A 15,614-nucleotide genomic window follows, 5' to 3' on the forward strand; every position below is an offset into this window, starting at 1 on the left:
ATGACACATATACACTCCATAAGAATGGGAAATATCTGTAGTACTATCAAATTAAAAATAGGAGAAAAATAATCTAATAACCATAGAGAAGTCAATTTACTAGGAGGCACAATAACAGAATCTTTATTATCAAACAAGTAACATGGTTTCTAGAAAGGAAGGTCTGTTATTGTTGTGTGTTTAGAATAAAACAGTTAATAGAAAGAAGAAGAGAATTAGTTTAGATTGTGAGAAAACATTTAATACTGTTTTGGGGTCAAAATTAAGAATTGAAATTGAAAGGGTATCCTAACCAGCTAATAAGAACAATAATCAGCTTATAGCATAATAATAGAATATGTATAGAGAAAGGACGTAATGTAGGTACTACACTGACTGAAATCAATAGAAATATGAGAGAAGGATATCCTCTCTTACCTAGCCTTTGTTGTTTAATATTTACATGGACGAAGTCATTAAAAGGTGGAAAATTGATTTAGAAAGTAATTTCATTATTAATGGAGTTACACTAAATTATTTATTGTGTGCTGATGATCAGAGGTCTTGGCCAACTTCAAAGCCAGCTCCTGGAGAATAACACAAGAATTCAACTTGAAAATGTCAACAGACAGAAATAAAGCAATGGCATTTTTTGACGCTCAACATAAAATATCTAAAACAGTGATAAGAACCCAAATAATAATGGGTGTCTGACATACAAGGAGATGGCAAAAAGAAAATGCGGTATTGCGCAGTTAGCACGTGACTCATGCATACAAACAAGCTTTCATTCCCTCTGGCAAGCCAAGCTGTGCTCACTCAGTAGCTTTGTAGCATCATTGACTCTTTTGTGATAACATATATTTGGTTGAACAACATGTGTTTATATATGGTACTTTTTCTGAACACAGAAGTTTGGAGATATCAAAGACATTTTTGTAGAAAATTTCCAAATTCCCCAATATTGTACCTAATAAGTCTATAATTTACAAATTAGTATCAAAACTTTGTGTAGTAGGATCACTGCTGAATAGAAAGAAAACTTACTGAAGTCAAATTAGACGAGATAGGTGCTTGTTAAGAAACTAATCCGAGAAAGTCTATTCATAAATTAGTACAACAGCACATTTTGCAACAAAGCAGTTAAAATTGAGGCCATAAAAACAACTGAATCGAGAATTGCAGAAGCTCCGCACGTCCATTGAAGTAAATTTTCCAGGAGGCACAAGAAACTGGTTTCCTTCAAAAGTGTTTGATATTTTGAAGTGACTTTTTTTATTATTAAAGCATAATAAGTTCTAGTGTCTGAAGTACATGAACATTAATTTTCCTCTTCAGTATTTTTTGGTGGAAAAAAACCTGAATTGCCTGAACATGTGAGGTTTTTGCAATTGATGGCTAGTAGTAATAATTTTGTTTATTTAAAACAATTTTTAGATGAAGAAGATGAAGAAAGACAATTTTTTATCATATAAAGAACTTTAAGTATATGTTTAAGCCAAGAAATTGAAAAAATTACACAAACATTCAAAAATTCAAAATCACCTAAATGGCATATTTAAGCCTTCAAATTCCTTTAGTCTTATTAAAAAAAAGACAAAGGAAGCAAACTGAAAACTTTTTTAGTTTCTAAAAAAATATCACATTCCCTGGGTTTGTAGTGTTCTTGCAATTTCATGCAATTCATTGCAGCTTATTGCTGCTGTACACTGAGCCCTGTACGTATGGGGTTTCTGCACCATTTGAAAGACCTATCTGTGTATGAGTATTACGACCATACAAAAAACTGAATTTGAGAAAAAATGTGATGTATGGAGTTTTTGCATCACTTGAAAGGCTTATGTATGAATATTATGACCATACGAAAAACTGAATTTAAAAAAAAATGTGACGTGTGGTGTCACTTGAAAGGTCTATGTATAAGTATTATGACCATATGAAAAACTGAATTTGAGGGAAACAGTGTGACGTGTGGGGGTTTCTGCACCACTTGAAAGGCCTATGTATGAGTATTATGACCATACAAAAAACTGAATTTGAGAAAAAATGTGACGTGTGTGGGGTTTCTGCATCACTTGAAAGGCGTGAGTATTATGACCATACAAAAAACTGAATTTAAGAAAAATATGTGATGTGTGGGGTTTCTGTGATTCAATACCTTCTGCCAGTAGATGTAGGAGCAAGATTACATTAGTGCACGTGATTCTAGCAGTCAGTATGTGACGGGATTATTGATCGAGAACTGGTGTTCTACAATGAGGAAGCCTGGATGTGTATGTTAATAGTCAAAACAATAGATGTTGGAGTTTGGAAAATACGCATATCCTGCATGAGATTCTTTTACATGACTTAAAAATCAGGATATGGTATTCAAGAAGTGTTCATAGAAATATCAGACCAATGTTTTGAGAATACTGTAAATTCTGAACAATATGTTAATAACATATTGATTCCATTTTTTCATCAATTGACAGAAGATGAGAAAATTTATGTCTATTTTATGCAGGATAATGCAGCTACACATACTGCAGATACTGAATGAAATTAGAACAACCTTTGATGATAATGTTATTAGTTTAGTATTGTGGCCAACTTGATTTAAATTCTTCCAGTTTCTATTTATGGGAAACATTGAAAGAGAATTTATGCCAACAATCCACATATGCTAAATGAATTGAAAGACATTATTTGTGCAGCAATTACCATCACAGAACTAGAAGTTCACTGTGTTGCTGCCAACATTTTTAAACGATGTAAGGCATGCATCTTAGTAGAGGGACAGCATTTCAAAACTCTACTTTAAATTGAAATAGATGAGTGGAGATATTTGTGTGTTAAAATTTCAATTGTTCGACCATGGAATGGCACAACATTTTCTGCCACCAAGGACATGACATAGTTGGCAGAAAATCTTCTAACTCAGACACCCATTAGAATAGGTTATCTATTTCAGTTATCTTGGCTGCAAAATAAATTATCTCAAGAAAGCAGATATGATAGAAAAATAAAAGAGATTCCAAAGAATAGAATGTGTGGCACAATTAGATTATGCTTAAAGAAGAAAGCAATAATAGAGATGAAATTAAAATTTTATAGAGCGCTGACAGAAAGAAAATAGAAGCAGCTCAGTGGCTGAGATGGAGTTTTTGAGATTAGCAGGAGTATCCCTCCAGTATCAGTGTAGTGCAGGTAATAGAACTAGACTGCAAGTAACAGGTATAAATATAAGAATCGTCAGCTATAGAACTAAATGTTTGGACCATCCAATACGAGTGTGCGAATGGAGGAATATTGAATCCCTGAGCTGATGTTTTGAGTATAAACATGTGGACACCATAATGTTGGAAGACCAAGACTAAGGTGAGTGAAATGGGCAGAGTTGCTCATGCTGTGCTGTTTACTAGTACTACTACTACTAGCTGCTCCTGCTGTACAGTAATGTCTTTACTTTCCTCTCACAATTATATTTTATTTTTTCCTCAAACCTTGTTATGTACCGTACTATATTTGTTTAACTTTATTACAGTGCATGTGTACAATATCTCTCTACAATCTATGAACGCCTAAGAGAAGTAGAAAGATTTAATTGTATAGTTTTATAACATTGGCATTTGTTGAAAGGAAATATCCACTGTCACCTCTAACTATTTGTCTCTGCAAAAAATCACATTACAGCCTTTAAATACTTTGACAGTCTGTAAATACTTCTATTAATGTTCTCATCAGTTTATAGTGCCTATCAGTATGACAATTAATTAATTGTAATTATAAAAGTTTGTTATATTTGGAACACAAAAGTGAATTTGAAAATTTAAATTATAAAATACAAATGTCTAAATGGCTTTGAGATGTAAATAGATTACAGATGCATGGTGCATATTTGTTTAATAGTAAATGAACACAGAGTGTATTCAGCTGTCTGACGCATTATGATTGAAACTGTGTACTGTTCGCTATTTTTAAATATGTTCATAACAATGTACAGTATATGAACCTATGTCTTTCCAGTTTCAATAGAAGGAGCTGTTCTAATGCTGTTAATTTTTTCTTTTAACTGAAATGTGAAGTGGGGTTATGTAATGTTTCTACATTATAATAATTTCATTTCTGTGTACATGTATAGAACTCATGTTGTTCAAAATATCAGGAGTTGAATTTCTGATACAAGTAAAATAATTACATCAGCAGCAGTTTTTACTCACACTGTTTGTAGCACTTACAGAGATTGCTTTCAGAACATATAAAATGCTGTTTCTTTTTCAGTCATTGCCTTGCAGTTTGCATTATTTTCTGGCAGTTGTAGAAAATAAGGTGATAAGGAGAGATTAAATTAATGATTGCACATTTTTCAACTTAATGAATTGTTCTACAAAATCAGTAATAAATAAGTGGGTCAGAAGAGAACTTACAACCCCAATAAAAATTCACTTATATAAGAATGATAAGTTACTTTATCAACAAGTAAACCGAAATTATTTTGTATTTTATATTTCACATTGCGTGTATATTAAATTTTGCAGTTTGCAGACTGTTATGTACACCCTTTGACATGGAAAATGGTCACACTCCTGTAGCCTGTATTTGTCAAAGTGCTGTTTAGGTTAACGCGAGATTCACATGGGAAAATAATAAGCATCAAGGTCCGAGGATGAAATCAAGTTTTAGTAGCAATATATGTGTATGTCAGTCATGAACAGACATATTCCCTATGAAGCCATTATGGCTTAGTGATAGAGCTCTTTCTTTTTGTTACAAAGACCTGGCTTCGAATTTCTCTATGTAAAAAGCATGTGTGTAAACACAGCACACACATTGATTCCTGAGCTATTCCAAGGTGGGAGTTAGTCTCTGAACAATATAATTTGTGTGTCAAAGGGTGTATATGCTACTTATTCTGTTGACATTTTAACATTTTGCTGATGGGATTTAAACTCTCCATTTACTGTTTGTGTTTATGTAGTACTTGTACCTGTACAGTAATTGTGTGGAAAGTTGAAGAATGAAGTGAATGTGTGTATGTAGTAATATGAGTGAACAGTTTTATATTTTTATAATCACTGAATACATTTAAAATTAAACTTAATTGAGTTCAGAAGTAGTAAATTTTTGCTTTATTTAAGATTTGCTATCAAAATTTTATGACATTTTTATGCAGCATAAGTATAATCAGTGATGTATTCAGGGAGAAATAGTATGTCCCCCTTAAGCAGTGAAACGAAATTTAAGGAAAAGAACTCCAGAGGCTTTTTTAATTCTTCTCTTGTTAGATTTCATTTTACAAAGTGCTAACTAAAATGGGAAACAGATCATTTCCTTACCAACAGTTACTTCTATAATAGGGGATAGGAGGTTTTCAAAGAGCTCGTTGCCATGTCTTCTCTCCCTTTACTATGTCAGAATATGCCACTGGATATGATCAAGATGTTGCTTGTCCAATACTTTATTATGATGATGTTGAGTATGAATTGTCGTTTCTTGAACTGTACAAAATTATTGGTATACCGAGTGATATTTACTTTAGTGTGAATTAATTAATTAGTTTTAATTTCCCAGTTTTTTCCCCTCCCTCTCTCACTATCTCTTTCCTATTTTTCCTTTCTGACAGGATCACGAAAGCTATGTGAGAAATAATTTGATAAAACTGATCTGTATAAATTTGAGGAATGCATGAATGAATCTTCAAGAAATGTCAGGAACTTATTTCGTGTATGATTCAGTATTTAATTTTTCCTGGACTGATAAATGAACATGCTTTGTTTATAAAATTGTAACACACTTTTAAAACCTTTTTTATACGTAAAATGTTGTTTCACTTCTCATACTGGCAGCTAGTACAATGACTTATATTTGTTCTATGTTTTGAACAGATTGAAATTGTTTTTCCATGTCATGGCAGTAGTACAAGCATAACCTATTACATATTTATCAAACTCATAAAATTCATTTATTGAACAACAAAATAGTTTTGGGAGAAGAGAATCTCTGTGTTTGCTTTGACCGTAAGAATCACTGATGTTATATATGGATGTGTGTGTAGGTTGCTACACGCATCATGAAGTTCCTGATAGATAACTTTGGGGTGAGCAACTTGTTTGGGAGAGAGAACTACGAATTCTATGCTCGCATCACGGGGCGCATCCTTAAGGTGGAAGAAGATTGGATTTTCAGCTTCCGGTACCCTCCTGACACACTTGTCTCCCGTGAGTATCTGCCAGTGATGCTACAGATGGCAGCATGAAGCAGCACCCTAATGGTGAAGGAACACTGCCTCACGCATGTCCAGACACACAGACACATTACATAGGAATCTCAGAGAGAGAATTTTGTGCACATACTAAATTTTTTTATCTTTGTGATATGTTTATATTTTATAATTCGTATTACGTGAAATGTTTTGGTGTCTAAGTTTTAAGATACAGAAGTAGAAAACATGTTTTTTATTCTATGAACTTTTAAGTTTATTTCTACATGTTTTCAAGTTAATTTTGTTAACACAGTACAGAGTTTTGATATAGTTCAGTGGCAGCATGAGAGGTGTAGACGGGAAAAATCACTTGTTGGTTTGCTCAAGACATAATAACAAATGTAGAATTGTAATTATCAGTTGTATCAAAATGATAGAAAATTACTTCACTCTGCTATTTATTTTCAACGTGATATGAGAACTCAGGTAAATAAGTTTAACTGTATAAAATTGAATTAAAATATAAGAAGCTTCCGAAAAAGCTAAGTTTGCTCATACTTTATGCTAGCATTATCTGTATACTTAAATTCTAACTCCCAGCTAGCGTCAAAATGCACAATACCCTGTGTACTATGGAAGTAATATAATACGTAGTATTCAGTTCTCTTGGGTCTGTTGGATATAATGGATTGAATTTGTGTTACATATTGATGATTGTTACATTCCTAGAACACCAATGCTAATGTTTCTGAACTGACAGTGATCTGAATACAAGTTCCATCCTTACTCATACATTACAGAAACTGAAAAATGCAGGATTGCCATACTTATGTATGATTTTTTCAGTAGCCATTACAGCAAAACAAAACTCGTAATAAATATAAGATTTAAATAGGATTAATATCACTAAAAGCAAGACTGTAGGGTTAGAGTTTAAGTCGGAAACAAATTTGGGTGAAATTGCAGTCCAAATTGATAAAAATGTACAGACGCCACAGCTTATGCTACTAATGATTCTATTTATCTAGTTTATTTTGTAGAATTCACACAAAATCGTTTTCTAGTTACGTGTGAACAACACTAATAATACGACTACATTTCCATATTTGCAATACCAGTGTGAGTGTCAGCATGCATGTAATATTTGTTCTGCATTCCCACAATTATGCGAGTAGTAACAGTACAGTACTTGCCAATAAACAGGTCTCTTTTTAAGCAGTTAAAGAGAAGACTTGGTACTCAGGGATACATTTCATTTAACTACATTTATTATTTTATTCATTTTTACTGTTTCATTCCATTTTTATATATTTATTTCCAGAGTAGATTCTATTATCATAATCAGTAAATTGTTCCTTTTATTGAAGTGTATATTTTTATGTTAGACCAATAAAATTTGGAACACTGTGTTTTTAATCATTTCCTATCATTTGTTTGTGTTCTTCTTGGATGTTTCTTTTGTGTTGTTGCTTTTTATGAATTTTCATTTGTAAGCTTTCATTATGTAGAGCATGCAAATATTACGTTGAAATTCCTAGTTACTTTTTTATTCATAGTTAAAGATGTATGTATATATATATATATATATATATATATATATATATATATATATTTGTGCTGGATATTAAATTCTTCTAATGACTCTGGCAACAATTTAACATATTCCAAATCTCACGAGCTACAACTAAATTTTAAGAAATGAACAACCATTATGCTGTGTTACATTATTTACACAGTTTCCGTAGTTTTGTCACATGATATGCAATATCAGTACTGAAAGTGTTTTAATTTGTCAGTATTTTATGTTTAAGTAGAATATTGTCTTCTTTGACATCACAACAAGAAAAGACACGTTTTTCTAATGTAGCATAATCTTCTTCTTCTTCTTCTTCTTCTTCTTCTTCTACGTCATGGTTTAGGCCTTTCATTAGCCTGATCTGGCTCCAAATTGTTGCTGCCTCCATCTTTTCTTAGTTCCTTTTTCCTCGTGGTGAGTAATTGTATGCTGCTTTTGGTATTCTATTGTTCGTCATCCTTGTTAGGTGGTTTTCCCAATTTGTTCTATATTTCACTATTGTTGTATTTAGTTCCTCTACTTTTAGTTGTTGTCTTATTTCTGTATTATGTTTTTTGTCTGTTCTTTGATATCCTGCTATTGGCCTGAGGAATTTCATTTCAGCAGCTTGTATTCTAGCTATATGTTGTGCCTTCATTGTCCATGTTTCGGATCCATAAGTAATTGTAGGAACTGCCATCGTCTTATATAATTTCATTAGAGAGTCTTTTCTGGCTTTATTTTTCAAGTTCTTTTTAGTGTTCTTGTTATATAATTAAACTTGTTTAACTTGTTATTTATATCTGTTTCTGTTGTGTATGTTATTTCGCAACCTAGGAAATTAAATTTTGAGACTTGTTCTATTGCTTTATTTTCTAAAATTATCTTTGTCCGAACTGGATAAGAGCCCTTGAAAGCCATTGCCTTTGTTTTTCCTGATGATATTTCCATGTTGTATTTTTTTTTATATTTCGTTTAATTTATATAGCATTCTCTGCATTTCATCCTCTGTTTTTGCTATTAAAATCTGATCATCTGCGAAGGCTAACGTTTTTATTATCATATTTCCTAAATTAATTCCTCCTGTTGTTATTTGTTTCCATGATCTTATCATGTCGTCTAGATATATATTAAAAAGAGTGGTTGATAATGGGCAACCTTGTCTAACTCCTCCTGTTATTCTTATAGATTCTCTTTGGTTTATTTTTATTTTTGTTTTTCCGTACATATCTTTAATTACTTCTATCAAATGTAATGGGATTCCCTTTTCATTTAATATATTCCACAATTTTGGTCTAGACACTTTGTCAAAAGCCTTCTTATAATCTATGAAAAGGATATGAGTTTCTAAGTTGAATTCCCTTCTTTTCTCAATTATTTGCTTTAAGGTAAAAACATTATGTATGCAGCTTCTCCCTTTCCTAAAACCTGTCTGCTCTTCTGATATTATTATGTCGACTTTATTTGATAGTCTTTGGCTTATCATTTTTGTGTATACTTTATATGTTGTACATAGTAAGCTTATTCCCCTATAATTTTCTGGGTTTGTTTTATCTCCTTTTTTAAATATCGATATTATCTTCCCTATTTTCCATTCTTCTGGCGTAGTCTTTTGTTTCCAACATTTGTTATAAAAATTTAATAGCCTTTCTTGAAAATTTCTCGGGGCATATTTTAATAATTCTATATTTATATTGTCTATTCCACATGCTTTATTATTCCTACTTTTCTTTAGTGCTTCTAACATCTCTTGCATTTCTAATTCATCTACTTCTATGTACTGTTTGTTTTTTCCTATAGTTTCTTCTTCATTTTCTTTATCAGTCCACAATTTCTTATAATAATTTTCTAATTCTATATCTTGTATAATTATCAGATTTGTTTTATCTTTTTCTTGGGAATTAAGTCTTCTTATAAATTTATATACTTTGTCCTGTCTTCCATGTAAATTGTGTTCCATTTCTGCTATGTAGTTTTCCCAATGTTCTCTATTTAGTTTCCTATTATATCTTTTTACTAATGCTCTTGCTCTATTATATTCTATTTTATTCTGATCATTCTTGTTGTTAAGATATTTCAAATAAGCCTCTTTTTTATCACTCACTAATTTCTGAATTTCGGGATCCCATTTTTTTAAGCCTTTTTTCCTCCCTCCTACTTTCTTTGTCCCTAAAGCTTCTTTTGCTGTTTTATGTAAGAGTCCTCTAATACATTGCCATTCTTCTTCAATTTCTTCTTTTGGCTCTTCTGCATTTGTATAGTCTCTTAACCTTCTTTTATATAGGTCTTGTATCGATTCTTCTTCTAGTAACTTTATTTTATAGATTTCTTGTTGTTTCTCTTCTTTCTTTTTTGATTCTTTATTCCAATTTCTACACCATTTCTTTTGTATATTTATTTTGCTAATCAGTATAAAATGATCGCTGTGAATGTCGCTTCCTGCAAAGACTCTTGTGTCCCTAACCAGGTTTTTCATTTTTTGGTTAACCATAATGTAATCTATTATTGAGCATGATCCTCTCTCACTTCTCGTATATTTATGAATTTCTTTATGTTTGAAGTAGTTATTAGTTATTCTCAGTTGATTAAAGCATGCAAAATTTAGTAGCGTTTTCCCATTATTATTTAACGTTTCTTCTCCATTATTTCCTGTTACATTTGTGATTGGTGTTTTCCCAATACGAGCATTTACATCACCTGCTATGATTAGATAATCATTTTTATTTGTTTGATCTATTACTTTATGTAGTTGCTGATAGAATTCTATTGTATCTTGCTTTCTGCCCTCTTCTGGTGCATAGATTCTTATTAGTGTAAGGTTTCCTTTTGGTCTTTTGCATCTTATTTTCATTATTCTTTGATTTACCCATTCATATGTTGTTATTGTGTTTCTTAATTTTGTGCTTACTAATATTGCTACTCCTGCTTGAGCTCTTTCAGTTATTTCAACCCCACTATAAAACATTGTATAGTTATTTAGGTCTTGGCTTCCTTTTTGTTTCTTTTTCGTTTCTCTTATCACTACTATGTCTATTTCTCTTTCTTTTAGTTCTCTTTCCAGTTCGGTTTCTTTATGGTGTATTCCTCTAACGTTTCAGGTTGCTACTTTAATTTGATCTTGAATTCCAAAACGTTTGTCCTTATGTTTTGCTTTTGTCGTCATCCGTAGGTCAGTCCGGCTATCTCTTTGGAGCTTGTAAGTATTTTTAAATGTCCCCTGAGTACGGTACTAACGTTCTGCAGGGTTAGTCCTTTGGAGGGCTGCCCCCTCAAAGCCCATGGACCTGCTTCCTTGTATATTAACCCCACAGGGAGGGTTGCCTCTTGCGCCTTCTGCCATTGAGATCTTCACTCTTGTTTCCCTGAGCTGGGTCTCTTATTTCATCCCCAGAGATTGGGTTGCCACTTCCGCCATTTTCGCCGTTTCGATGTTCCTATCTCCACGCCATATCTGCCGTTGTGGTCTTCTGTGTTTGCAGCTTTCCAGATCGGTCCGTTGCTCCCACGTTGTGGATTATTCTTAGTTCCCTCACCTCTTATCTAACCGCAAGCCTAAGCTTCCCGGTTTTGATCATCTGGTTCATTGGTACTAAGCCTCCCTACCTCGTCAAGGTGTTAATCCACAGGGAGGATGTAGCATAATAAGATGGTAATTTCTTTAGGTACTGGTAATGGAAAGCCTGCTGGAAAATTAGAACATCTGAAATAATCATGAACACACTATTTCAATGAATACAGGGTGATTCAAAAGGAAAGGTCAACAGGTGAGGAGGTGAATCAGAGCGATGTTTATAGAGCAGAAAATTCTTTGTAATTTTTGTTTATTTGCAACCACTTCACAGTTGTATCAGATCAAACATTTAATTTACAGTTAAGGTGATTTACTTGCCTACGATTGGGTACATTCTCGACGATGTTCACACTGTCCAACAGCAGAATATGTGCCTTCATATTTTGTCTCGGTTGAATAGTGTACGCCAGTATATCGTTGTCTGTTATGTTACAGTTCCTAGTGGGAAGGTAGAACTAATGCTCAAAGACTTCAGGTTGAGTTATTAGTGTGGGTGCTTGTTCATGTGGGTATGTGAGGTTGGAGGTTGTCAGTGCTCTACGAACTGTATTTCAATTTCAAAAGAGTAGCTCAAGAGAGTGGATCGAAATGTTTAGTAATGAGGAATATTGTGACAAGCATTATGTTTATGGGTTCTGTGATGGTAATGCTGCAAAAGCCAAAAGGGAATGTTGTTGTTTAGTCATTTTTTCGAAGAGAGGTCTGAACCTCACAAGTGATACTAATAAGGCACCACTTATGAGGCAACTAAGCCAGGAGATAGTGGGATAGGGTGGCCAATTCCTTTTCTCCTCCATTGCATACATCACTGACTAGTAACATATTACACTAATCAGACTTCAGATGTATACAAACAATTGTTCTTCCTCTGACACATATTGTCAGGTGAGATGTACTGTCTGATAATAGATGTACACTTAACAGCAATTTCAAAGTTCCAGAGACATAACATTGCGCATGCTCGTCTCGTCACAGTCGTAGTTCACCAGGTAACACATAATTAAACTATTTACATTTGCTGTATTTTGTTTAAGAGTCTAAAATATGTTATAAAATCGAATGGAGGGTTGATTCTAGATATATCAGATCTTCTGAAGAGGGAAATAATAATAAAATTGATAAGTACAAAATCAACTGAAGCGAATACAAACAGGAAAACCATGTATTATGCTGAAACAATATTAACAGTCACACTAGCGTAAGTCGTTACGGCATTATTCTATTGAACAAGTTAATAGTATTAGCTCAAGGTTCGAATTTCTCACAATCTTATTTTTTTAATTACAAATTTGCCATCATATATGTCTCGCAAAGGAATATTTATGTGGCGACATCTTTTAGAATATGCCCAAACTCTAATAAATAATAAACTTCACTCTCGCTTCCAAGAAATACTCCTGTCTGTTAATAAAACGTTCTATCTCGTCATTACGCTTCAAGATGGCAAAGAGACAAAAAATCCGTCAACAAGCTATTGCGTCGCATGTTGGGGGTGGATGTCGTATGATGGGGCAGGACTTCTGGAATACATCCATGGTCGATTTACGGCAGAAGTTTACAAACACATTTTGAAAAATGTAATGATCCCTTCCACCCAAGAACGATATCCAGAAGGAACACTTCTCTTCCAGCAGGATGATCACCTGGTCGACTGGCCTCCAAAATCACTGGTATCAGATATGAATCCGATTGAAAATTTGTGGTCTACAGTCTACACTCTAATTGGACAGAACAACCACCCGTTCGAACAGCTGACGAATTGTGTGACACAGTTCTAGATACATGGGAGGAGGTGGCCATGAATTTAGACCTGTTCCATAATCTTGTGGACTCCATACCGCTCAGAATGAGGGCAGTTGTTGATGCAGTGGTTTGTGAACGAGATACTACTCCCCACCACAGGCATTTTTTTTGTTAATATATTAACAAATTGTTTGCTTTTGTTTATTTAATTACTTATTTATACATCCAGTTTTTTAGGATGTGAAACAAGTATTTTTCTTATACAGACAAGGTCTCGCCTATTAATAGCCCACAGGAGATGGGCAATAATATTTTTTACAAGGCAGGCATAACGAAATTTATGAACAAAAATCATTTCATATTTAAACTAATAAATTAATTAAAAACTAAAATAAAAAAAATATTCTCCCGTATCGGGAGGTGAACTCACATAACCTCTGGTATCGATGTCAGACATCTTACCACTGGGCCACTCACAGCTCATAAAGTTGAGTACATTATAGACAGACCTACTTACAATGAAGAGACACCACAGCAATGCCTTGAGGTGTAGTGTGTTTACACGAGTGAACCGCGCAATAGAACTTAGCATTTCTATTGACCAAGAGTCGGCCAATTCTTTTTGCCATTAAGTGTACATATGAGCCAGAACCTCAGTCAGAGAAAAGAGAGAATATGCAATACAATTTCCACAGTAACGACATTCTAGATGATATGTGTTTGAAGCCATACACTGAAGGCTGGGAGAGACATATATACTACAACCACAGCATCATCAGGGCAATGTACAGTGGGGATATTGTGCATGCAGAGCCTTCAGTTAATACTTGACGAATTGCACTTCACATAGGGATTCCACAATCATCAGTCTGGTATGTACTGCATGATCCCATGCTTTCCATTTACATCCTGTGCAAGAACTCACACAAGAGACCATTGATGCCATCGATAGTATTATTGATGGCTCTTACACAAAACTGTTGACAATCCAGACTTACTAAACCAAGTTTTTTGGACTGATAAGGTGGGATTTATGCGAGATGGTGTTGTGATCTTGTGTGTATGGGAGATGAGAATCCTCGTGCTACATTATTCTCATTTCAGCACCGATTTAGTGTCACCATATAGGTTGGAATAGTTGGTGCTGGCAGACAGAATAGGAAGTGCACATTATCTTCACTTTCTTCAAGAAACACTGCACACATTGCTGGATAATGTATCTCTCTATACTCATCAGATGTATGATGCACAGGCACATTTCACACTCCCTGTTTGTTGGTGGTTGGATGAACGCTATCCAGGTCGATGGATGGGGAGGGGAAATCCTGACATGGCTGGCACAGTACCCTGACTTAATGTCTCTGAACTTTTTTTATGCGGCTATATGATATAGGGATGTGATTTTGTAGTGATTATTTTACCTCTGTTTCGGTGCTTATTTCATAATAATTTCGGTAAATTGGAAATATTAGATTTGAGTTAACATTTCGTGAAAATATCAGTTAGGATATGACATACAAAATTAATATTATGTACAACATGTATTGTTACTAATTTTAATTTTCACAAATTTCCTGATAATTTCAATATTATAAATAAAAATTTTTCTTTAAAAGTAGGCCTATTCCAATCATTGCTTCTTATCAGTTTACACATATTTAGAGAAAAATATAGAAAAATATTCTGATCAATCCACAAACCAAAGTGAGTTCAATGTGATCCCAAGCAGCAAATCTTACACTTGTTTACAGCACTTAACTATTCTGCTCTTGAATATGCTAACAGATAGTAGAGATATAGCAAACGCATTTAATAAACACTACTCAAACTCTCACAGATTACATCCCAATATCAAAAAAACTGACAAATTTATCAAAAGAGAATTACATAAAAATAATAAAAACAATATTACTAGCAATATCACAAAACCTGAAATATTTCATCAAAATTTTACTTCCAAAGAATTAAATATAGCTATACAAAATTTAAAAACCAAGAAATTTCCTGGCCCCGACAACATTCATTCCGAATTTTTTAAACATCTGGGGGGAAAAGCCAAGTCTGTACTTTTATCCATTTTCAATTTATCATGGAACACCTCAATTCCTGCAGCTTGGAAAAAAGCGGTCATTGTACCAATTCACAAAAAAGGGAAACCTGCTCATGATGTTAATAGTTATCGACCAATAGCACTATTAAGCATGATAGCAAAAACCATGGAGTCCATGATCTCCAACAGATTTACTTGGTATTTAGAATCCCAAAATCTTTTATCACCAAGACAAGCCAGCTTTCGACAACTACACTCTACAATGAACAAGTCATACGCCTCAGCCAAGAAATAAAAGACAGTTTTAACAAGAAAGAAGATACCTTGGCAATATTTATTGATTTTCAGTTAGCATATGACTCTGTTTGGAGAAATAAATGATTACTAAAACTCCAGAAATTAGGTATCTCCAGCAATATGTTCAGATGGATATCAGAATTCCTTAGTCAAAGATTCATTGTCACTAAATTCAATAACTCACTTTCTAGTTACATACAAACATATCGAGGTCTGCCTCAGGGCGCTGTCCTCA

The 15,614-nt window shown here is 33.5% G+C and overlaps 1 protein-coding gene across 3 annotated transcripts in view; it reads left to right on the forward strand.

Moving 5' to 3' along the window:
• Positions 1–15,614, forward strand: part of RhoGAP71E (Rho GTPase activating protein at 71E) — a 180,203-nt gene that overhangs the window by 85,448 nt on the left and 79,141 nt on the right. For all 3 annotated transcript variants that reach the window (XR_011332625.1, XM_069828628.1, XM_069828629.1), the window contains exon 6: positions 6,017–6,179. Coding sequence is in view for 2 of the 3 variants with exons in the window: in XM_069828628.1 (XP_069684729.1) it covers positions 6,017–6,179 (163 nt within the window). In the remaining variant the exon portion in view is untranslated. The remainder of the gene's footprint in view (positions 1–6,016; positions 6,180–15,614) is intronic.

This window comes from Periplaneta americana, chromosome 6 (assembly GCF_040183065.1).
Source record: "Periplaneta americana isolate PAMFEO1 chromosome 6, P.americana_PAMFEO1_priV1, whole genome shotgun sequence".
NCBI classification, from domain to species: domain Eukaryota; kingdom Metazoa; phylum Arthropoda; class Insecta; order Blattodea; family Blattidae; genus Periplaneta; species Periplaneta americana.